This window comes from Stegodyphus dumicola, chromosome 2 (assembly GCF_044657685.1).
Source record: "Stegodyphus dumicola isolate Sdum_Otavi_A_Nest chromosome 2, ASM4465768v1".
Classification (NCBI taxonomy): domain Eukaryota; kingdom Metazoa; phylum Arthropoda; class Arachnida; order Araneae; family Eresidae; genus Stegodyphus; species Stegodyphus dumicola.
The window spans coordinates 111890406-111916904 of record NC_140769.1 but is presented as its reverse complement, the minus strand read 5'-3'; the positions used below and the strand labels follow the sequence as shown (position 1 = coordinate 111916904).

At 31.4% G+C, this 26499-nt stretch overlaps 1 protein-coding gene across 1 annotated transcript in view; it reads left to right on the top strand.

Moving 5' to 3' along the window:
- The window catches only part of mRpS29 (mitochondrial ribosomal protein S29), an 80299-nt gene extending 54025 nt beyond the window's left edge, over positions 1 to 26274 (top strand). Inside the window, exons 10-13 of the mRNA XM_085811031.1 lie at positions 3984 to 4043; positions 6230 to 6328; positions 16871 to 16985; positions 26127 to 26274. Of these exons, the coding sequence (XP_085667157.1) occupies positions 3984 to 4043; positions 6230 to 6328; positions 16871 to 16985; positions 26127 to 26212 (360 nt within the window). The 3' untranslated portion in view covers positions 26213 to 26274. The remainder of the gene's footprint in view (positions 1 to 3983; positions 4044 to 6229; positions 6329 to 16870; positions 16986 to 26126) is intronic.
- Positions 26275 to 26499: the final 225 nt, after the last annotated feature.

Below are 26499 nucleotides of genomic sequence, written 5' to 3'. Positions count from 1 at the left end.
TTTTGCTGTGTTGCCAGCTGTTTGTATGCATCTATTTCTAATAATTTGCATGTATAAGCCGCACCTCTAAATTCCGTATGCTTTTTCTGAAAAAAAAGGGGGGGTAAACACTAACTTTCAGGAATTTTGTGCATAATTCTGCAAACTGGTTTGTTTATATCATATGAGTAATTCAAATTAAACTCTGCTCTGCTGTGAGATGTCATAGATGTAAGTTTCATCTACGTCTGCTGTCAGAAGTAATTACTATTAATGATTTTTCATTTGCTGACAGATTATGACAATTCTTCACTCACTGGCAGACATGCATATTAAAGCACCAAAAAAAGTTTATTTCAACATATGCTGTCATTTCTATTTATGACCAATATCTCAAAAGTAATTTCACAATGACAAATTTTAGGTACCCAAGTCTTCAAATACAACAAAATTATAAACATTCATACCTTATCCAGGAATTTCTACCAAAGAAATAGCATGAATTTAATGATCAAAATTCCATTCAAATGATAGTAATAAAGAGTGGATATAAATAACAAATGCTATTCATTAAATTATAGTCCATGTTATGAATTAATTATGTGTGCTATTCAGTTTCATTAAAAGTAAATTCCTTCCATGGAGAACATAATTAAAAAATAGAACAGAACATCAACAGGAGACAAAACTGTCTACACTGTTGACTGTTGTTTTAAGGATATTTCACTACATTTTTTCCTTCTTGGAATTCATAAGAGCATTTTCTCAAAAGATTAATTTTTTATTACTTATGCAAAACTTACACCATTGAATTGACTATTGTGACTAAGTGAAAATAATTTTTTCTCTTTTTTAAAGTAATATTTTTACTGTAAAAAAAAACCAGCAGAGTCTTGATATTGATTTGATGTTTTAGTAAAATTAATTCATGAAGTTTGTTTGGAAAGAAAATCAGCATTTGAAGCAACTAGCAATACAGTATTTCCAGCTTTTTCAATAAATTTATTCTTAAATACAAAAATAATTAAACAGGAAGAAAATGATAGTAATAATTTATACAAAAATAATAAACAGAAATAAAGTAATAATAACTATTTACACAGAAAAAATAAAATTTTTGCAAACATGCATTTTTTAAAGAATTTTCATTATAAAATGAAAAATAATCCGTCATCTACAGGATCATACACAGCGTGCATGATCCTGAGCTTAACTTTTGCTTTACGAGTTTCATCCAGATTTTTCAATTTATTTTGAAAACTCATTAAAAAATGCATGTCATCATCGTAGATTTCTTGCGAGATCAACTCATTATTTCGTTCGGATACGATTACAACTCATTCGTATACGATGTGCTCCGTATTAAAAAAAATGTCGCCTTTGATGTGATAGCGAAACCATCTAAAAAGAGCCGCTTCATTCTGATTGGTCAACGCTTATCCCAAATTTGGCGTAAAGTTGAAAACTTGGAACCTCGTGCCATGAGCTTTAAACCAGATTATGTAATGTAGCACAGACTGGTTGCCTTAGCAGCGCAGCTCGGCTTTAACTACTTATGCCTTTTATGCCCCCGTCTGAACGCAACCTTATTCTCCCATCAATAAAATTCTGAGTTCCATACTCAAGGACCCCATTATGGGATATGAATTCCTGGGGTATTTATAGGATTCTTTGCTAGTGTGGCTTAATTTACATTGACTAAGCTAAGAGAACCTTAAAATTTCACGTTAAGGAACATGAGGCTCAGTTAAGGAACATGAGAAAAAAGGAAACACAGAAGTCTTCTGTTGCCCAACATTGTTGGTCCGAAAATCACACTTTCAATTTTTCTGCTGCGAAAATTATTCAAAAAACATCTTCCATTGGTGAACTGGATTTTCTAGAGGCATTTCACATTAAAAAAAAAAATCTTTCTGTTCTAGTTTTACGACCCTAATTCCAATCCATCTTTGCCTTTAAAGAAATTATGTTTTAGTTCTGGTTTCATCCACAGATGGTGACAGCGGCTTATCTCCTGTCCAGGCTTTCTAATCTAATCATTATATCTTATCTCGTTCATTTGCTTTTGCAGATGAGGCTGATGGTTCGGTAAAACCATTGAAACTAGTCCTGTCAAAATTTGAAAATATAACGCTGAATTTTGTTGTTTGACTTCTAAATTAATATTTGTTCGGCATGTTATTGTATTTTAAATATACAGAACTTAACAACAATAAATTAAAATTAATTTAATATAAATATTAAATTTACTGTACCACTGAAATAATGAAATATTGTTAACTGCTCAAATAAATAAAACCTTTGAGAAGTAAAAAATGTCATTTGAATGTTATTGTATCTTAAATATACAGAACTTAACAACAATAAATTAAAATTAATTTAATATAAATATTAAATTTACTGTACCACTGAAATAATGAAATATTGTTAACTGTTCAAATAAATAAAACCTTTGAGAAGTAAAAAATGTCATTGAATTTTTTTAAAGCAAGTGATTAAACAAAATTTTTGTCATATCTGTTTGTTAAATGAGGTGTAACAAATCCAATTCATTTAAAGCATTTTTTACTGAAACAAAATGCAGATGAGAAAATTCTGATAAATTATATACACTGAGGAAAAAATAAATTCATTTTGCAAAAGACTGTATATTTACACCATATCCTTAAAAGTCCTTGTATGACCTTTATTTGTGCAGTTCTTGATTACAGACATTATGTTTTCAGTTACAGAAATGTTTTAAATGATGTAAATATTCATTTAAGTTCTTTAAATATTTTTCAAGTCTATGCTGTTTTATTTTTTAATATTCATGAAAAGTAAGAGATAAAATGCTTGATTCCTGCATGATAAAAATTGACTGAGGTATATAATTTTTGCCTTCTTTTTTCATTTTTATTAGGAGTCAATTAAAAAAATTAGAATAATTAAAAGTTGATTTCTTTCCCTTTAATTTCCTTTAAAGATACTCTTTTGTGGTTTACAAGTATGTAAGCTTCTTTTAATTTATGAAGTTTGCAACTCAAGCAGCTGACAGTTACTGTCATTTTGTTGTTCATGTAAATAAAAGAAATTCTATCAAGCATGTTTAGGTGCTAAGACATATTTTGATCTTCTCCTGTTATCCACGCATCCCTCCTGCAAAGCCATATTACCTAATTTGTCACCAACTTAGCACTGAAAAACAGTAGTCATTTAAAAAAAAAAAAAAGGCAGCTTACTAAAAATGCTATGTAACATTATCTTGCTAAGGATTTAAATTGTCATGATAAATCACTCATCATATTTTCCTACCTTATTGTCAGTTGATCTTTTTCCTTTTTCAAAAGCTTAAGATTGGCATGAAAAGACAGAGATTTGAAAATGTCTCAGATATTAAAGTGTGTATATGATGAAGGGTTAATTCCAGTGCCTATAAATAATGTTTTGATGACATGAAGAAACATTGGAAAAAATATATACACTTCTTTAGCAATTATTCTGAAGAAGATAAATTTATTTGAAGGTTTGTGATCTTTTTCTGATTTATGAGAAATAATAATTTTATGGGTGCACTTTGTACAGTTTCATAAGATTCTGGTTTGCCTACTTTTGGTGACATAGCACTTTGCTCTGTGATTCTTGTAAAGTAAATGTTAGGCAGGTAATGTGATAGTATCCATATTTTCTTTCACTTTATGCATTACATTCTCCTTTGTATGTATAAATTTCAGAAATAAAGACATTTGAAGTCATTCTGTGTTGTTAAATATCAGGAATAAAACGTGTTTAGCACATAACTACTGCTAATTTTCTGAAACAGTTTAAAGTGTTAAAATTTCAGTTTTGTGTATTTATTTATCTCATTTAAGTTTTATTTTGAGAATGATAAATTTTTAGTCACCATGGCATATTCCTCCTTACTAAGTATTACATTTACTGTACTAAGTATATTAAAGATCATAGTTAAGTTTTTACTATGTAATTCATTGTTGTTTAATGTTTCTAATCACTTTTGTTTCCAGGTACCTGCTCCTGAGATTACTATAGTAAATGCTGTTATGAAGATGCTAAAGAATGATTGGGTAATGTTTCTTAATTTTAAACGTATTAATACAACTGAACAAAAGTTTTAAATAAAAAAAGGAATTACTGCTATGGAGATTATTAATTCTTTTTATCTATTTATGAATGCAAGTTGGTGCTAAATTGCAAAGTAAAAAATATTTATTTCTTCCTTTTATGTTTTACCTTTCATTTATACAGTTAATGTTACTATAACGACTTTTCCATTACAATTACCAGTACAAAAATATCCTGCTGATGAGAAAATACATTGAAGTATCACTGAATTGGGAATAGACAATGTGCAAATTGTGTAGCCCTGTGCTGCATATATGCTCACATGTTGGCACTGTGGTTACTGCATATATATATAGCTAGTATTATGGTTGTTGTTAATCAGTCATTTTAATTGCCAGTATGAGTAAAATTTCTGATTTAGATGCCTTCGACTGCAAGTAGGTGCTCAATGCATGGACCATTCGGTTTCCAAAATCATCAGAGGTCTCAGTAGTATACCAAGGTTGACAATTTTCAAGGTCAGTAGTACACCAAGATTGCACAAATGGTGGGAAAAAACTAGTGATTGGGCAAACTGCAAAGGATAACTAGCCTTGAATGAGTGAGACAGCTCAGGTGTATTGTATGTAGCCAGTGAAGCCAAGCATTAGCTCAAATAATCATCCAGCTGAATCAGGGCCCCAGTTATACAATCAGTAGATGGACCGTGCAACACTCACTTCACCATATAAGCTTTGGGAGCCATAGACTCACGATAGTACCATTGCTGAATGCACATCTTGCCTGGGCAAGAGAACACAGAGAATGGATTCGAGATTTGCCATCTAGTAACTTTTGACTTAAATCCTATTGAGCACCTTTAGTATCTTTTAAAGAAAGATAGCACATCACACAACACAAGTGACCTTTCCAAAATTATGGACAGCCCTAGCCAATGCTTGTGAAGCCATTCCTGTGGAACATTTCTGCAAACTTGTTGAATCTATGCCTCGTCATTTGACAGTCGTTATCAAGGCCAGAGGGGACCCAACTCATTATTGACTTACTATCCCTAATTCAGTGGTACTTCAGTATATTACTAATTTTCTGAAGCAACCACTCATTATTACATTCTTTTTCAATAGGACATAAGGGGTTCATTTTTCGAATGAACATCAACCTTTAAAAATATGCAAATCTATTACTATCTGTATCTTCAGATAAAATTAACAGTAACATTAAGAAATTTTTTTTTTTTTAAATCACACTGTGTTGCTGGGTTTTTGAGCAAATTGATATTCATACTGCTAGCACTGATGCATTTAGCCTTTTTTGTTATCTTATTGAGCTTTTTATGATCTTAGTTAATGTGTGAGGATAATTAGCATTTAAGAATGTATTTTCTTAAAATAATTATGACTTTGTTTCTGTATAAACATTAAATGTTTGAAAATGAAAGTTCATGTTATCCTCATAAATGTTGAGACACCATTAAGAAGTAACTGCTCTATAATTTTTTTGAGAAATTTTTTATAATCTCACTTTTTTTTTAAAAGAATCTTTGAACAAAATCTATTTTTTCGTCTTCGGTATAAGAAATGATGAAGTTACATACAAAACTACTTTAATATTGGAATTTTAAAATAGATAGTGAATAAAGATATTTGCAAAATTAATCATTTTGGAAAATTACTTGAATAATTCTTAGTGCTCCTAGCAAGCAATTCATTTTTTGCCTGAGATCACCATCAGGCTACCGTATCGGTAAGGTTTTCATTTAAATTCTTGTTGAACTGTACAACAAGAAAGACAGTTCTCTTGTTGCAAACAACAAATTAAGATGGTATTATTAGAGATTTTCTATCAAGATGGGTCTCTCCTCATTTATTGTCTAATGAAATGCATCAGGATAAGTAATGCTTGCGTGAAAATTCTGAATAACTAAGCTTTGGAAGAAGGAAAAAATAACCTGTTAAAATTATTTCTTCAAAATTAAAATGAAATTTTTTATCTTTTTATGTTTTAATTGATTTAATTATCTGCATAAAAACATTAAAAACTAATTATGAAATTAGTGGTGCTAATGCAGGTGATGTAGCTGGTATGTTTTACTGTAATGATAACTGTGTTTAGCATTACTGCTATAAGCCATAATCATCTTTACATGAATTTAATTAAAAATGCATTCTTTGTGTTATTCTTTCTAAAGACTAATGCTGCTGTCATAACAAGTGTTGATGTTATACCATTTAATCGTAATTCAACTATGCAAGATCCTTATACACCAAGAGCACTGCTTGGGAAAGAGGTAATTATAAATTTTCTTAAGTGTAACTAGTCCATATGTAAGAAAATTATTACATAGTGCAAAAAAATTAATAACCTTTTTCATAAAAAACATTTTTTAAACTGTATTTATATTTATTTATTCCACCTAAAGACAGCATTTGCGGTGGTTAATATTTGCTGGATGAAAGTCATGATTCTCAACTAAAAGTCCGTCTCAGTTTTTTTAAGATAGAAGGCCTTTTTCTGAAAATATGAAGATCAAATTAGATAATTCAAATAAAAATAATTTCCTTAGGGTTGTGAACGCCTTAGGTTCATTTCTGGTCGGGTGAAGAATCTCTCTTTTATTGATTCTTCAGCCATCCAGAAATAGAGCATTCACTTTAAAATCATTTAGAGATATAAACACATTGTGTTTAAATGAAATATAATTTATTTTAAAATCACTTGTTTTCTAAAAATTACTCTCATGACTGAAGACCAATGGCAAATTAAAGAGTGAGCAGTGAAATTGAAGAAGAATATTGTTACGAAATGTACAGGCATGCGGTGAGATGGCTTCCCCGCAAAGCAGTTTTAAGGTTGCCATAAAATAGCAAGGAAAGTCAGGGTTGCCACATTTGGCGACAAAATTGGCGATATACCATGGACAGTTGGAGAACCTTCTGGAACAAATTCTTACCGGTTTAGCCCAGAATTTTCTCGAACACAAGCCGAAAGCTATATAAACCCTGCTGGTCCGCAGTCAGTTAGAGTGTGCCTCGTCTAGAGAGCTGATAGTCATTGAGCGTCTCAAAGTGTAGCGCTGAGTTGGTTGTCAAGTGCATCGAAGAGTCTCTTAGTGTATCGCGGTTAGTGCATTGTCGACAGAGTGTGTTAAGCTCGGGAAACAACTGAACCGAAGAGTTGGGAGCTGTGCTCTGTGTGTCGTCGAGTGCATTGCGAGTTGTAGCGTGGAGAGTCTCGAGAGTATGCGGAGGTCTAAGAATGACCGAGCTGTACTCTAGTGCTTTGTCGTGATGTTGTTTCCACCGTGATAGCCTGATAACGTTCAAATGTGAAACGTGTTTTGGAGCTGTCCTGACAATACTGGCAAATAAAGTGTGTTTCGATATTTCATTAATTGCTGTCATCGTTATTCACTCCAAATCCACACGAACCCCATAAGAAATGGTGTCAGAGGAAAAAATGTAACAATATAATGGGCAATTAGGACATAGGCTGAATGGAGTGTCAGAGGTTCAAAAAACTAATTAAAAATTTTCATGATGTATTGTTAAACACTGGTCATCAAAATTAAAGGATAATGACAAAACAAAACATAACTAATATTTAAAAATTATTAATAGAAATTTGTACAAAAGCATTAGTTAACATAAATTACAAAGTTTGCAGTTGATTTATTCACAAAATATTGAAATTGAAACTCAATTTATAGAAACTGGAAAATGACGGAAAAATTAAGTTAACTCTTATGGAAAATTTTTTTCTTGAATACGGTGTATGGCCACCTCATACAGATATGCATCATCTTGATTTCTTAGACTTTACCAAAGTGTTGATCAAGTGTAGTCATGTGGAATTAAACTCCACTGTTCTAAAAGTACACTTTTCAGTTCCTGGAGGGTCCAGGGAGGTATTTGTTACCCTAAGGCAGGGGTTCTTAACCTTATTCCCCATCTGGGCACATCTGACAAACAGGAAATGCTGGCGGGCGCAGTAAAAAAAAAAGTATAATGATTCTTAATATTTCTTTATTTTACTGAAATCATAAGCATCATTAACAATACCCTACGTTAAAAAAGTAACAAGAAATTCAAAATAGCTTCGCAAGGCATCCCCCTGCATGCTCAATTGGGCTCAAGTTCGGTGAGTAAGGTGGCCAGTTCATTCGAGTGATATTTTCTGTTTGCAGGTCTGTTCTGTGTGCTCAATGAGACCTAGCATTGACATCCATTATCAAAAACTCTGGACCAACAGCAATCCTAAACTGTCTTAGTTAGGGTTGCAATACCTTGTCTACATATCTTCCAGTGGTTACATAACCTCCATGAAAGATATACAGCCATTTGTTATGATTCCTTTCCAAGTGTGATATTTGGGGAAAAACTAGTGATCAGGCAAACTGCCAGGGAAGTGGGATATTTCATAGATAAGGAGAGACGATTTGCTCGTTCCTTCCTCTCTCCAGATCAAAACACGTTTAGAATCACTGTTTTCAGACTATACCTGGACTTGTCAGTAAATAGTACTTGGGTCAAGTTGTCTTGACTCTTTTGAGCATGACAGTGGTACCAGTTTAAATGAGCCTCTCTGGAAACTAGAGTGGGACCGAAACCATTGGCCTTTCTCACATACAGTCCAGCCTTGTTAAGCCTTTGTGCAGCAGCAGAATAGCTAATTCAAGTTCCTGTGGCAGCCTGAAGATCTAAAATCAAATCTCTTATAGTTACTTCACAGTTTCTTTGACCAATGACAGAAAATGGTCTTCTGATGCAGTTGTTGCTCTTGTTGCCCTTGACGAAGCTGTCTATCAACTGATCCAGTGCTTCTCTTGATATGACACTTTGAAGGATATTCAAATAATATAATAGGATATTCAATTTGAAGGATATTCAATAAATAAGACCACCATTTTTGTTTTACCTCTCTCGATTCCCTTTGTCACTTAAAAGTTCAAGTTTAAGTGATGCCTTTAAGCCATAACTACTGAATACTGATCACTCTCAGAAACTGCATTCATTTTAAATGATACTACAGCCCAGAATTCCAACGTGCATCCATTCCGCACCACATTGTCAATCACCGAATTTCCATATTTCCAATGCTAATATATGTGGGGTAGTGCAATTTTGTGTTCAGTTGTACTTAATTAATATAAATAATTATAACATTGGGCATTGGTTGCAACATTAACTTAGTGAGCATATTTTTTCTCATTATCCATTAAATTTGATGACTAGTATAATAAAGGAGGCTAACGATGTCTCTTGCCAAAAGTGCAAAGTATCTTTTTCGAGCATTTGTAATGACTTTTATCACAATCATGTATTTTAATGCTATTCATTATGAAATATTAGCTTTGAAACATTAGTTTGAAGACAGGGTTTCGTATTACATTGAAAACCAGCTAACATCATAAATCCTTTTAGTAAACTTCTCTTATGCTGTTAGAAAATTCTGAAGAATTTTACCTGCTCTTGAGTTGAAAAGAACATTTGATAAATAAGCCTATGCATTATCTGCTGTACTGTATTTTTCTATTTTTATTGTATGTGCAGTTGACCAACCTTTCATATAGTGTTTACTTTGAAACCAATAGATGTACTGTTTGAAGTTTGTTTCAAAGTCAAGATTATAATAATTAGTTTGAATGTAGGTGGCAACATTTTTTTTTAATGCCGTGGGTCTTTACAATGGACCATTCTTTTTAAGTACAATTTGGTGACCCCCCCTTTTTTTTGTTTTGTTTTGTTTTGTTTGTTTGTTTGTTATCCTGGATATACACATTATCCATAAAAGTCCTTAGCTGGTCTTTATTTTTACCATCATTAGTCATAAACATACATTTCCAATTATAAAAATGTTTTAAATGCTGCAAAGAGTCATGTTTTGGCATTTGTTAAAGAAATAAGTTTTGTGGTATTTACAAAATATTAACTTTTACATGTTTCATTAGTCCTTATATTTAGAAAAATTCTGTACTCGTAATAAAATATAAAACACAAGGAGTTTGACTTTTATATGGCAAAATTGATTGATATTTAAAATAAAAATTAGGAATTGTATTCAGAACCCATGTACAACTGAAAATCGATATGTTTGCATTTGTATGTAACATAAAAATAAAATATCATTTAGAAAAAGATTTCTGATGTTAATAGACTATGTGATGAGCTTTTTTAAAGGATTCGAAAATAACTATGGATTTAATATGAAAAAACACTTTAATTGCAGATATTTCCAAAAAATTTAGAAGCAGTTATTCGTACAGAAACGATGGAACTTATTTTCAAAACATAAACTTAAAACAGAGTTGAGTTGTAGCTGGTCTTACTCAACTTCCCACCTTGCAATTTGTAGGATACCTATAAATTGCAACAAAAGTTATAAATCAAATCTATTGGGAATTTTAACACATCGGCCAGCTCTATTAACAAAATCTTGGACTTTGGGTGAGGAATCATCATCTTCGGTGGAATCGGAATCATTAGCTGCAGGGCGTAGAGGCACTTTCCTCCCTTCGAGCATCTTGGGCAATGAATGGTAACTTTTCCAAACTGTTGATTTCTAACGGATAATGTCTTTGGAATGGTCTCAACTTCTCTTCATCAGCTGTTCTCACTCTGGCAACTCTTGAGTGCCCATCTGCTCCAGAAAAGACTTCAATGACGATTCCTAAAGGCCAGTTGATACGCTTGCCATCAGTTTCTAAAAGAATGACCTCTCCAACTCTTTAAAGATTCTTCCCGACTCTTAACTTTATGAATCAGCATTGCTAAATACTCATTCTGAAATTTCATTCTTAAATCCTGCCTTAATTTTTGCACAAAACACAATCTTATATTTAAACTTTTACTGTCAGTTTCGTCTAAATCAGTTGTTTCACTGCTAGGAATACTTTGTAAGAAGCAAGCGGGAGTTAATGGCTTCAGACCTTCAGAATTGTCTTCAATATATGTAAGTGGCCTAGAGTTTATTGTAGCTTCGCAGTCACATAGAATAGTTTCCAACTCTTCATAGTCAAGACTTTTCCTTCCCAAAATTCTTCTTAGCGTCTCTTTCAACATTCTAACCATGCGCTCCCACCATCCTCCCCACCAGGCGGCTGTTGGAGGGTTAAAATTCCATTTTATTTCCTTGATAGTAGAAAACGACATGATCTTCTCCCAATCTAAATTTCTTAGAGCATTGCTTGAACCAATGAAGTTTGTACCGTTGTCAGTGTAGATTATATTTACTCTACCTTTTCGAGCAAAGAATCTTCTTAAAGCCATAATAAAAACTTCTGTAGACAGGAATTGACTAATTCAAGATGGACAGCCCTATAAATGGCACAGGTAAAAAGTACAACCCATGTCTTTTCACCAGAACGCAAATACAAAGGGCCTGCAAGATCAATTCCTGAAACTTCAAAAACTGCAGCAGTCTTTATTCTGTTCTTAGGAAGAGGTGCAAAAGGTGGTTCTGTAGGTTTGGCTTTGAATCTTTTACATGAAATACAACTAGAGCTAACTTGTTTCGCTAATCTATTGATCGGAATAATCCAGTAATCTCTTAAATTGGCAATCAGAGTTCGAAGTCCTGCATGTTGTAGTTCACAATGCTTTTGCCTTACCAGTCGATGAATAATCTCATGGCTTCCGGCAACGATATGGGGCTCTTCGTCTCCCAAGAGAAGCTTTGTTCTGAGTCGAACAATATTATTTTCATCTCTGAATGTTTGCATGTTCTTCAAGATTTTCATTTTTTTTCCGGCAAACCTACTGAATTAATTTTAGCAAACAGTGTTCTGCTGATTGAACTTCTTCCCAGTCAATAATGCGCCAAGATAATCAGCTCCTATTAATAAACCTATTTCAGGCACATATTCTCCTGTATCACTTAAGCGTATATTTTTCCTTTTCAAAATTGGATAAATATCAGGATCCTGTACACGTGGAATTGCACCACATATCTTCTTTTCGTCCAAAACTGAAACAGTGTTCTTGAAATTCGAACACTTTGTCAACTCAGTTTTCTTAAGTTTTTCTTTTCGTTGGCAGATTTTAATGAAACGAAGTATCCAGGCAAGCATTCTAAGAATCTTCGTATATTTCGAGAAATAAAGTAAATTGTCAGTGAAGTTAACTGATCCATGCTCCACATTACTGATTATCATTTTTCTCTCTTCCGATCTAACCAAATTTTCATCAATGACTTGTTTTTCACTTAATGGCCAAAATTCTTGTGACTTCCATAACCATTCTGGACCTTCCCACCATTTGCTTTTCAATAAATTCTTAGCATCACAACCTCTTGAAGGCAAATCTACTGGGTTCATATGCCCTGGCACAAAATGGCAGTCATTCGGGTTTGTATTCTTTCTTATTTCTGTGACTTTGTTTCCTACAAACATATTCCAAGAACTCTCTGTTTTGATCCAAGTTAAAGCAACAGTTGAATCAGTCCAAAAACACACTGTATTGTCTTTCAATTCCAGTCCGTCTACGACTTGACCATATAATCTTGATAAGATCAAAGCTCCCAAGAGTTCTAATCTAGGAATTGTTCTAATCTCTTTGGTAGGTGCCACTCTTGACTTACTCGTTACTAACTTGACAAAAATCTTCTCGTTAAATTCAGAATGTAAGAAAATACGAGCAGCATAGGAAACTTCACTGGCATCACAGAAACAATGTAGACTTATTCGGCAGTCTTCAAATGGATCTGAAACGAGTCTCCGTGGAATCTTACATTCTTTCAGTAAAGATAGTTCCTTGACCCAGGCTAAAAATCTATTTGATATATCTATTGGAAGTACGTCGTCCCAATTAATTTTCCTCTTCCAGATGTTTTGAAGCAATACTTTTGGTATCAATGAAACGGGACCCCAATAGGGTCAAATAATCTTTGGGCAGCCGATAACACAACTCTTTTAGTAATCCTCTTTTCTGGATTTTCAACCATACTGCCGCAAAAAAGTTCAGCAGTTTCAGTGTCCCAAGAGAGACCTACAATTGAAATGAATTTGTTATGTGTCTCTTCTACAATATTTTCAGAAGTAACTCAGCCTCGTAGTTCGAATTCTGCTGAAGATATCAGCTCCTTAGCTTCAGAAATAAATTTTTCTGCCTCTTCCTTAGTTTCTAAACTCGTAATACAGTTGTCTACATAAAAAGATTCTTTGAGTTGACAAGCTGTGTGCTTCCTTTCATCCGGAGCGTTCTCTAGATGGTAAGCTATAGTTGCTTCTAGTAAAAATGGACTAGGAGAAGCACCAAATACCACTCTACAATGTCGGAGAGTGATTATTTCTTCTCGTCTTGATAAATCCTTCCACCACAGAAATTTAAAATACTCCCTATCCTCTGGATTCAAACTGATTTGTAAAAATGCTTTTTTGGTGTCTGATGTTACGCCAATTGCTTTTTTCCGAAACTGCAATATCAATTTGGGTACCAATTCTAATAAATTTGGCCCCTTTTCTAAACAATTTTTCAAGGAATTTCCTTTGGAATCTTTCGTCGACGCATCGAAAACCGGACAAATTTTTGTTGTTGTTACACCAGTTTTTATCACAGGATGATGTGGTAGATAGTGTCCCTTTTTCTCGTCTTCATCTACAATTTCAATAATTCCATTCCGAACACACTCATTAAACACATTATCATATTCTCTTAACGTATGAGATTTTTGGTAGTTGACATTAACCGTTTAGTGGCTAATTCCTTATTCGTTTCTAATTCTGGACGTCCACTTTTCCATGGCAAACATACTTCATATCTTTTGTCTTCATTTCTTTTAATAGTTTTACGGAAAAAATCTACCGTTTCTTCATCGGTTACCTGCTTTGACTTTACTTCTGCAGGACATCTTATACCGATGACATCTAGGCTCCATAATTCCATCAAATCCAAATTATTAGCATATACAATACTCTCCAAAGATTTTGAGTAGTTTCTTTGTTTACCTTGAAGCGTCCGTTTAAGTTTTGTTTTAATAGCTACCAAATTATTATCAATGGGCTCAATTCTCCCAGTCAATAATGCGCCATAGTGTTCTTGAAATTTGAACACAAGCTTTGTAATGTAATATTGTAGACATTATGGGACTCTTGTTTAGTTTCACTGCTCCCAAAAAGTCCATGACTCATCATTTCTTGATCTACAGGTTTCAATCCTAGTTTCTCCGCAATATCTTTTCATATGAAAGATCTCTGAGCACCAGTATCAAATAATCCATGAACGATTCCGGACTTGTCACCATTGATGATTTTCACCAATACAGTTAACAATAACGTTGGAGATTTTTTTGGTGACAAAAGAACCTGTGCATCCGATTCAGATTGTTTGTCTTGTTTTAATTGATTTATATTTGGACACATAATGCTATGGTGCTATGCTATAATGCTATTTTTTCTTGCATATAATACACTTTAAATAATCTTTGCAGATCTTAGAATTGTGTCCTGGTTTCAAACAGACGAAACAAGCTCCCCTTTTCTTCAATGTTTCCCTTTTCACCTCCAATGACATCTCGGCAGCCTTAAAACATTCTGAGGTATTATGAAATGACTTATTACAAAATAAACAATGTTTGTCATTTTTCTCAGCTCTTTGCTTTTCATTAGATACAATACAAGCTGCAGTAGGAATTTTTCCACAATTAAGAGCTTCTGGCAGAGCTGATTCTACTAAAGGATATAACATTGCTTCATATTTTTCAGACGTTACCCCTAAAGTCTCTAATGCTCGCAGCTGAGTCTCCAATTTATCAGAAAGAATCCACAAAGTAAAATTTTCGCCACTTTTCGCTTGCGTTAAAACTAGATTTAAAAGTTCATGAACATAAATTTGAATTAATAATTCATCTTTAGCAAAACGAGATTTCAGCTGTTCTATAGCATTATAATAGTTTTCGCCAAATGGTGGAAAACTTGCAACTAAATCTCTAGCCGATGAACCTTCTTCAGTTGCTTGTAAAAGATACTGAAATTTATCATCTGCATAAATGCTATCATCATCATGAATCTTTTTGAATTGTCCCCAGAATCCTAGCCGGTTTTTAATACTACCATCAAAACGTTTCAATTCTAACTTAGGAAGACGGAAATTTCGCTTGGCTTCAATTACTACACTGGAAATATCGCCCTTTCTTTCAGTGGTTGATAACATTAAATCAACTTTCGTTTTCATAGCAACCCACTGATTTCAATAGCTTTCTGTTAACTCCATATCATTAGAAAATTCATCTTCATTAAAATTTTCCATTTCTAGCCATTTTACTTTAACTTTTTCATCTAACTGAAACAATCTGTCAGCTTTATCATTAAATATGTTAAATACAGATATCAAATCCATCTTACTTACTGCTTCATCTTTTAGAACAGTGTCCACTTCTTTCAAAGAAGTTGTAAAATATTGCCGTAATTGTGTTCTTTCCCGTTTTAAATTATCCATAGGCCTGTTCCACAGACGCCAATATTTTAAAGGATTCGAAAATAACTATGGATTTAATATGAAAAAACACTTTAATTGCAGATATTTCCAAAAAATTTAGAAGCAGTTATTCTTACAGAAACGATAGAACTTATTTTCAAAACATAAACTTAAAACAGAGTTGAGTAGTAGCTGGTCTTACTCAAACAAGCTTTTCTGTGTAGATTATTATAAAGAGTATTGATCAATAATTTTTTAAAAAGGAGATCTCATTCACAGAATCTTATAGATTTTGTGTTTTAGAAATTAAAACACTGGCACATAGCCAACTCCTAATGTTATTTGTATTAATTGAAAATGAAAAATATTTTTTTTAATGAATTTTTTATGATTACCTGATTATGATTCTAAAATAATAAAACTTATGAATGAAACATGAGAATATAAACAATGTATTTTTAGACTTTGAGAACTTATAAATTACTTAGGTTAAATTTCTTTCATATACCAAATGTAACAATGTTATAAATAAAATGGTAAATCTCAAAGGAGTATCTCTGAAAGGCATTTAAGGGGGAAAATAAACCTCAAATTATCATAATTTATATATTAACTGACCCCTTAATGCTAATTTAAAATGACATCAAATATTACAAATTTTGAAATTAAATACCTCAGTCAATTTTTGTTGTACAGGAGTCTAACATTTTGCATTTTATTTTTTGTAATAAGTGCAAAATTTTCCTAAATGTAAGTATGGAGACCAGAGGAACATGTGAAAAGTTAGATTTTATATTTTGTAAAATTTTTTTTTTTTTTTTTAGTAATTAAAACACACAAAATCTTAAATCTTGCTACATTTAAAACTCGTTTCTAGTTGGAAGTATATGTCTGTGACTGATGGATGCAAAAATAAAGGCTGGGTAAGGACTTTTTTGAGTGCATTGTACATTACAGTCATATAACTATCTTGATTATCACTTTCTTTAAAGTGGTAGATCTGATTCTTTTTCTTGTTTTTTTTATTATAAAGTATATCAAGTCTGGTTTCTAATGACTGAATGAGCAGAGATATGTAATATTATTAGGATATGGCTGTGTAGACATATAGGATAATTTTCTTTAATTCAACCATGAGAAGTGTCTCTTAGAAAATTCTTCATAAAAGCATCCTTTTTGATCTAGACAATGATTGTGTGCTTTGTCATTGTAAATGTAATGCACTTATATTTTTACCTCATGTTTTATGGGCATTGTATATATTTTAACCACATATAATATAGAACATTTTGACAATTAGAAATATATATTTTATTTCATAATGTATTTAATTAAAGTTGTATAATTAAAAATTTTTTTAATGTAAAAAGTGAAAAAAAATTTTATTTTTTTATCATTGTTTAATATAATTGTTTGTGTAGGGCTTTGAACTCTTGGATCCTTTTATACCCATTCAAACCAAACACTACACAGAAAAAGAAGCAGAGAGTGCCTTAGATTACTACACTAATAGACTCTGGATTCAGTCAGAGGAAGGTATTTGTCTTTTATTATTAGTATCTAATATGATGCAAAAGTGGATTTGATGCAAATTGTGGTTTATATTTATGCTAAATTTTTATACATTGGAGAACGAAAATGTTTATGTTAAATGTGTCTGGAGGATTATTAGTTTCTTTCTTTGAAACTTAAAACATTATTATGTTAATTTGCACATGTATTAATCAGAAGCAGAAGAAAAGCATACTACAAGCAAAGAAAAGGTAAATTGTTAGAGTATTATAATTTTCCATTATTTAGTGCTTGAGAAAGCAAGTTTTAAACCACTGTTATATATGTAACGAATGTAATCAAAGAAATAAGTAAACCTACAATAAGCAGCAGAAATCAGTAAAGTACTATAGTTTCAAAAATTAAAAACTTTCTTCTGCATCTGCAGGAGTGAAATTGGTGAAAAAGGGGAAATGTGAATGAATAAGAACAAGTAAAAATTTAAGAATGTTATAACTAAGTGATGGAAAATGTCCCCAGGGTCATCAGTTAACTGAAAAGTTAAGAGTTTGTTTCTTAGAATAAAAAGCTTCTAAGAAACACATTTTTTTAAAAGCTAAGAGCAGAAAGGAGTTAAGATCATTAACCGTAACCAGAGACTTTTATAGACTTTAAATATTTCCATGAAATCAAATTTACAAAACGAAGACAATTTCTAATAATATAAGTTGCGCTTTTTTTTTTTTTTTTTTTTTTTTTTTGAGGGGTGAGTAATTATGTGCCAGCATGTGTTGAAATCTATGTTGCCACCTATTTATGAAATGTAAATCTATGTTGCCATCAAGTAACCTAAAGAATATGGCCACTGGCAATTGCCTTGTTCTTCGGCTTGTAAAGTGTTTAGAACATTTTTCATCCAGTGCATCTACACCTCCTTTAGTCACATTGTAAAATATTATTTCCGGTTTCTCAGTTTCTAGGTCTTCTGATTTCAAATGATGCATTGAAGAAATGAGAATAACACTTTTTAATTTGTGAAGCACATATGAGATGAGAGTCATTCTATCTGTGAATGCATAAAGAGAAGATCCCTCACTTTTCATTTTATTTGGAAAACATTTACCTGATATTTCTCTCGTATTTTTTTCATAGTACTGATGTATGTCAAACCTCTAGAGTTACATTCTTGTACAAGTTCGACACTCAAGTAGTAATCAGAGTTGTTACGCTACCTGGAAAACCGAAAAAATCAGGAAATTCGAAAATTGACCAAAAAAGTCAGGGAATTTAAATATTTTAGTCAATATCTAGAAAAGTCAGGGAATTTCATACAGCGATCCCCCCCCCCCAAAAGCGAGTTTTGCGCCGATGTTGGAAGTGATAACTTTCTTGGCAAATTATGTATCGCGTGAGCAACATTGATTGGCCAGCTGGCATAGAGCCAAATTTTGCAGCTCCAATCAGATTGTCTTTTAGAAAGGCAAAGCAAATTTCCGGCAACTTTGGTTTCCAGTAGCCTCGAGTATCGAGAGACTGGCATGTACGTATCCAGTGCATGTTAAACTAAGAAAAATACGTATTCCGTATAAAATAAAATCGGTTTAATCCCAATATAGGGTACCATGGAGGTTAGAATAGCCTCCATGTATTCTATTCTAACCTCCATGCACCGTATACATGGGATTTGGGGACATTATGATGAGCAGTAAACATGTCATTTTGGTGTTGGCGACAGGTTTCAAAATCGTGTTAGGCCGTAGCGTATACTAGCATTTTACCGCAAGATCTTTTTAACCCTTTTTTTAAATAGATGCGTTATTTGTCATTTTGCAGTAAAATTAAAAAAAAAAAAAAAAAAAAAAAATAGTAATCAGTCACCTAGGCCCATTTAATACAACTATATTCGCCAAAATATCGTAGATTATTCTAATTCAATTTTTAAATAATTATCTTTATTTTAATGTTATTCATATCATTTAATGTTGCTTCTTTCCTCTAAATGTATTTATTATTAGTAAATAATACTTTCAAATTTCAGGAAATTTTCTCTGGCATAATCCTGGAACTAATTCTAGCAGTATGATGACATACCATCATGAAATTTAATGCATGCATTTTTTGCTTATGTATGCTTCTAAATAAATATAAAATACCTGAATTTATTTAAAAATATCATTAACTAGATTTTTCTTTCGTTTAGCTGCAAATTGTCTGCCAAAAAAAAAAAAAAAAAAAAAAAAAAAAAAGGCATTTTTTAATCCAGATTGGGCAGATTCTAATCTCAATCTTTAGTGGAGAAAACAATTCCTATTATAGTTATAAATAGTAATGCGTTCGGGATATATAAGTCATTATATATATAAGTCATATGTAATTGGCAAATTTTTGTGTTTTCAAGTGGTACGATAATTAATTTACCTCTTAGCACAGCCAATGTGCATTATGCGGATAGACTGGAGTTTTCTTAAATCACACCTGGAAAACCTGGAAAAGTCAGGGAATTTCATTTTCCTGTTTGAGTGGCAACCCTGAGTAATAAAGCCATCTTTCCCTCATGCCAGAAAAAAGTAACGTAAATGCAGATGTAAGGTCTATATGAACCTGGCCCAATTAAAAAAAATATTTAAAAAACAACTAATGGATAGAGTTTAATAAAAATTCAGGATAGTTATATTTTATGTCAACTTGAAAATACTGAAAAGGAGAAGAATATCTATATAACTTATAAGCCGTTTCGCAGTCCTAAAATGTTAGCACAGTCATATAGGCCCCACCTCTGTGTTTAAGGGTTAAGTAAATTAGGTTTTCACAAGATTTACTATGTTTGTAAATGTGCTATGAAGCCATTATTTCTGTCGGTCATTAAAGAGTGTATACAGAACATCTTGGACAGAGGTTTCCAGAAACTTGTAAACAACTTTAAATATATCCTTCCTAGTTGCATTATCATGTAACAATACAATGTCCAGTAGCTCCTCAAAAACATAGAATTCTGCATGATGATCTCTAAGAAATATGAATAATTGAGCTACACCAATCATATACAGTAGTGGGGTATGCAAATAAAGGTTGATGCTCTTATTTTCAGGATTGTGCATGCACCTTCATAATTGTTGGAATCCCAATTTTTATTACTACATTATATATATATTTTTTTAATTTTGATGTGAATTAGAAGGCTTCAGAAAAATGAGTTGAGAGCCATGAAAGCTCTTTGCAAATTTAAAAACCTGAATGCACAATATGGTGCAAAAGTTCTGCAGTACCTTTTGAAAACATGTATTTTAAAAATATAATCATATTTTCAAAATTAAATTAAATTCCAGATGTAATAAATTGTGCACCATATTAAGAATAATTTTGTATAGAACTAAAACTTTTTTATGTTATGAATGAAAGAATGATGCTTAAAATGCACAGTTAATGAATAAAATTTTCGAAACTTCAATTTACCTAGAAATTTGGAAAAATTGGCACCAAAAGAGAAAACAAAAGAAAAGTATAAAATGAAATAATATTTATCTTTAAAAGGTAATTTTTGTTAATGCATAAGGGGCCCATAAGCTGTTCAGTTAACATTTTTGGGTGGTCTTTAAATCAGAGACTGAATGAAAGTGCCTAAAGACAACCCATGAGATCAAGAAGAAACCTTTCATTAATGAAAAACAAAGGCTTAAACATTGATAGATATCATCAGAATTATTTAGGATGAAATGCCAAAACAATGCGTTGAGATGCTAAATAAAAGAGCCACATTTATGCAATGCCCATCATAATGAAACGATTTAAACTATATTGTAACAAACAGCAAAAGTAAAGCATTCTACTGCAGTTAATGATACGGGGTTATATCTTGACATATAGAGAAGTGCAATTTCAAATTGTTGAAGGAAAAATGAATGGGGGTCAATATATTAATGTGCTTAGGGGAAAAATACTTCTTTCAACTATAAATTTATTTCAAAACAATGTTTACATCCTGCAAGTATCTTAATGTACCTTTTCATCAAGCAAGAACAATTCATAGATTGTTTTCTTTCAAATCAGTTTCAAAATTGCAATAACTTGCTAGACCTCTGTCCAACTGAAAATAATTTGATGATACTGAAACAGAAGGTTAGTTTTAAAGAAGCCAAGCAATTAAGTAAATTTAACTGAAAGTGTAACTTCATGCTGGTATTATCTAATACTAGCAGATGACCATGACAAACTTGTGAATAATATGCGAAAGTGATTAAAAACAAAGGCTTCACCTTTCAAGTAACTTGAAATATGTTTAAAATTCATAGATTAATGCAAAACATTTGATATTTTGTAATACCGTGGTATTATTTTATTTTGAATTAAAAAGTTATTTGTGTTTTGCAAGATTATTAAGAAAGGTTTTATTAATTAAGATACAATAACACGCTGAACAAATATTAATTTAGAACTCAAACAACAAAAATCAGTCTATACTTGCAATTTGAAATATAATGCTGATTTTTGTTGTTTGACTTCTAAATTAAAGGTTTTATTAGTTTTAGAGTACCTGCCCATTTTCTCATGCATAATATTTACAGTAATGTTGTTTTAAATATTAAAAATTGTTTGAATTCCTTATACGAAATTATTTTTAAATTGATGCCACATATATTAACATTTAAATTTAAGTTAGATTAAGTTAATTTAAATAAACTTTCAGCATGTAGTTAGATGCATTAAATTTATACTTTTAAAAGTGTTGCAGAACTTTCGCATCAAACTGTGTCTTGGTAAATGTTTTGTGTACATTCATATATCATCATTTGAAGTGTAAAGAATTAATTTGAGCGTATTTGCTGAAACGCTAATCACTATTGCTGCAGAGAGTATAGGACTTAGCAGAGGCTTTTAATATACATTGTTAGGTACAATAATACAAAATTTTTTTAAGAATTTTAAGTTTTGAAAATTGCAAAATATTTCAAATGTTGTTAGAAATAGGATGAATATTTTTTAAGGAAGGATCCTTTTACAGTAAAAAAAAAAAAAAAAAAAAAGGAATTGCTAAATATTTAAAATACTTTATTTTTTTACCCTTTGATTCTTCACTTCTTAGTGTACTTCTCTATATTCCTAGGGTAAATTCTAGATATATCCTAGGATTATAGGGAAACCAATTACATAACAAAGTTGGTTTCTTGTGAGATTGTCAGATGACTTATTGCCCTGTGTGGGTAAAACAACTACACTTAGGAGAAGGTTTAAAGGAAGCTTTTCATTAAAATCTTAAACTTAACAAATTATGTAAAATTTAAGTATTTAATGCTTAAAATTCATAAAGCAAATTGCTGTTAAGCTTTGGTTTAGGATTCTAAATATGTGAGTAATATGACTAGCAAAAGGCTAAAGCAGGCTTGAGTAATTCTGAGAGATGTCAATAGCTATCACAAAAAGTCACTATTATAAAAGCTCACTCTCTAACTTCCAAATCTCTTCTTATATACCTGTTAATTAGTTTGTGCCCTGATGGGAACCAATGAAAGTAGAAGTAACTTTACAGATAAAATACTGGATTAATTAATATAAAATCTTACAGATGAGAGTTAGCTTTTGTACATCTGTATCATAAAAGTACATCATCTAAGAAGATAACCATTCCTGAATTATTATTTTTACTTCTTCATTTGTTTCAAAATGCTTCTAGGCAAGGAATCTTTCAGATGCAGGAAAACATAATAGTCTCTTGGTAGCCAGTCTGGGTTGTTTTGAAAGGGATTCCACTTGCTGTCAGCCAAAAGATTCATTCAGAATTGCTTTTAAGTAGCAGTATGGAATGTATCATCATTTACCAAACAGACACTAAACACACTGTGAAACTTTTTTGTGCTGGCTAATGAATGTTTTTTAAAGCTTGATAGTATGCTGTAGTGTTTATTGTTTGCACTTTGTAACATGAAATCTATGAGCAGAGTATTACATTTGCCTCAAACACAGCTGCTGTAATCTTTTGAGATGAGACTGTTTGAAATATGTGTTACCACTGAAGAAACTGTTGCTTGGATTCATGTGTCACCCCATAAGAGTGCCGCTTAACAGTTCACCTTCCTGATAGTACTAAATCAGAAATGTCAAGGCTTTTGTTTATCTCTTCATTTTCTGTTTCTGAGTAAGCATCCTAAAAGTTCACTGAGAGCACGACTTTTAAACACTTGAGTTTTTCAAAACAGTTTCTTAAAGAATTGTCTGTGAAACTTGTGGACAGTTCTCTGATAATGGGGAAATTCTCAAGGATCTGTTTTGTGAATCATGCTATCTTCCACAAGCAAAAATAGTCAACAGTTATAAATGACCAGTCTGACTAAGCATGGTTTATTGTGTGTAATCGTCTTGCTTTCTTTAAACAATTCATCTGTTTATGAACTCTGGTGTAACTCATGATTTTCAGACTAGATGCTTCATACACCATGTGACGAATCTCTATGTTGTATTCCTCTGTGTGTATGTATTTCAAATGGGAAGAAGGAAAAAAGAATCTTGTAAGGCAATTTGCTCTATCTTTTTAAATACTTCCTTTGCATAATGTAAAATATGCACATTATTAACATGACTTGTAAAATGGTGTCTGCTTATGGATGTCAGGAGATACTGTGTAAATACAAAATTATGAACAGGTGTGCTTTAAAATGATACAGTATAGCAGTAAACAACTTTCGAAGGACTTTCCGATAAAGAGTAATAAATAAGAAAGCCATATAATGAGAATTTTAGTTTAAGATGTAGTATGTGTATTGTAACCAAAGAATTTTAATGATAGTTCTAGACTAGAGCAATTATGAAAGTTTAATTTGATCATCTTATTTTTAGTTTATTTAAAATATTATTTATTATTTAATTTTTTAAAGTGGAAGAACTGAAAATGGTTATATATATAATAAATATATTGAGTAGCAGGAATTTAGATAGCGAAGGCAGATTTAAATCTTCATTTTTATTTTCAGCAACATGTTGCAGCTACACACAAGTTGGCACATTAAATGTGCCTGTTCCAAAAGGCTTACATTTTTGATAATTTTGTTGCAAGAAAGCAGAGCAGACAGACAGCAGTGTAGATAGGCCAAAGCATGGAAAGCAAGTGCATAATGTTCAGGATGAAATCTTAAGTCAGACTGAGTTAGTTTTGGTTCTCAAAGCAATCTAATTGGATGGTTAATATTGCTGGAAAATTATTATTGGCTGTTAAGAGTTTTAGTTCAGTTTACATCACCAGAATTACGTAAGAGTCATATGACATAGATTTTTCTTAAAATGACGCAGTGCAGAGAGGGTCTACTATTTTTAGAATGGAGAATAATTTACGCTGCTACTTTAATCTGTTACATATTCTTTTTCTTACATATATATATATATATATATGTACCATTATTTCAGTTGCCCATTTTTTGAAAAATTATTCTTTTTCCAAAATGATTTTAACATTGATTCCGATTTTAAAATTTTTTAATAAAAAAAGTAATCAAAGTGTTATTTGGCTAGCCATTTGATTTTAAACTTTCAGCAAAAACTAAGTTCTTGAAAGGTTTTATCATTAGTTCTTGTGACAAAGACATTTGAGTTTGTCTTTCCTTCTTGCAAAGAAAATGGGATTCATTCTTCATTTTCTTTGCCATCCTACTCCAGTTATATGTTTTAATCAGTTTTTCAAATATTTCAATCCTTGTGACAGTCTGAGGTATCCCATGGCTTTGGTATTTCTCTATCCTCATATACAACTTATGGATATTATAGGAAGCAAGAAATAACTTTAAAAGAAATTGCTCTGAAAATAGAGGGGAAAAAAAGACATTGATGAATAAGTGAAGTGAAAATTGTGCATTAGCATTAGTAGGAATAAATCAGAAGGTGAAATAATGTAAAAAAAAAAAAAAAAAAAAAAAATGTAAAAGATGTATAATGAGTGCTTTACTATATTGCTAAATGACTTTTGCTTCAAAATGTACTGTCTGTGTTAAAATAAGTAAAAGTTGAGGTTTAATGGTTATCCAAGACATTCTAATCTTGAATATGGAATGTGTTATTTTCATTACATTTGAGTGCACAGAATTTCATGAATAAATTTTGCTTTTCAAAATATGGTATAAAGATAATTGAATCAAAATGGAACATTGCTGTAATTAAAGACTGGTGCATGTTGTTAAAATTAATGTTTAATTATAAAGTGTTTTAAATGAATAAATCATGTTTTTTTTATGCAGTTATCTATAAATGTGAACTTCAAAACATCACTGATACATGTTAAAAGAGCAACTATGTAACCTCAAAAATTTATCATGCATTTGAACTAGAATTTATTTTTGTAAAATTGCTTATGGGTGTATACTCCTGTTCTTTCAGGATTTTTAGAGACTTCATTTAGGTACTTTTGCACTGTTTAAAAACACACTCATTGCATGATATTAGTTATTTGAATGTGTAGTAGTACTGAAGTTGTTCTCTGTTTCTAACCCATGTCTGTTCTGAGCACCTAAAATAATAAGTAAATAAATAAAATTTTAGTTAAGTGTATTAAGTTAATTTACTAAGGGAATGTTAAAAAATTGCCTTAATTTGCTGATTAAAAACATATCTCACAGATCTGTTTATAAATATGTAAGTACATTTAAAAATATAGGTTCATTGTCTTGATAGAATTTACATGAACAAGTGACTAAGTTGAACATCCACAAAAATGAAAAATTAAAATTTTTGGCTATTGAACATTAAAAGCTAGCAAACATTCATCAACGGATGAAAAGACATAGGAGAAGGTTACTATTTCAGTAGATTTATGAGTAGACCCTTCAAGAGGGAAATTATTGGCAAAAGTAATTCATTACAGATATTAAAATAAAAATGGTAATGTATCAGAAGCTACATAGTTGTTTGAAGAATCCAAGTTCCATTAAAATGCTGATATATGGGCACTAAATATGTTAAAAAATATTAAATTTTTCATTTCTGTTTGTTTTAAGTAAATGCTGTTAGTAAAAATTTTAATGATATTTTTTTTTACTCTTCCTGGTATGTTTTAACCATTTAATCTTTAATACCAAAGGGGAAAAAGTATTTATATTAGTTAATATTCCCTTCCTTTAATTGAAATTATTTACAGCAAAATGTTCATTGTATTCTGCTACCTGGAATATTTAATAATGATTTATTATTTTTTTCTTTATTTATCTGTAGCTCGAAGTGAGGATGGGAGGAAGCAATTGAAGTTCCTGAGTGGTTATAATCCTTTAATTTTGATGAAAATCTGTGATCCAATTTAATCATATCATGTAAATTAACTTATGTAAATAGATTTTATGCCCATTAAAATTAGTTCTGATTACTTTTTGTAAATCACTGCAGCTGGCGGTCCTTAATGTCATTGTGAAATTATCTTACTTGTATTTTCAGGTACATTAAATAGAGAATTAATTTTAGGTACTAGACTGCTATATTAAGGGTATAGGCATAATATGTGATTGCTGTATAGAAATATAGGCATAATATGTAATTGCTAATATGTGTCTAATGATTGGTATAGATTTTATAGGCAGAGATTAATACAATA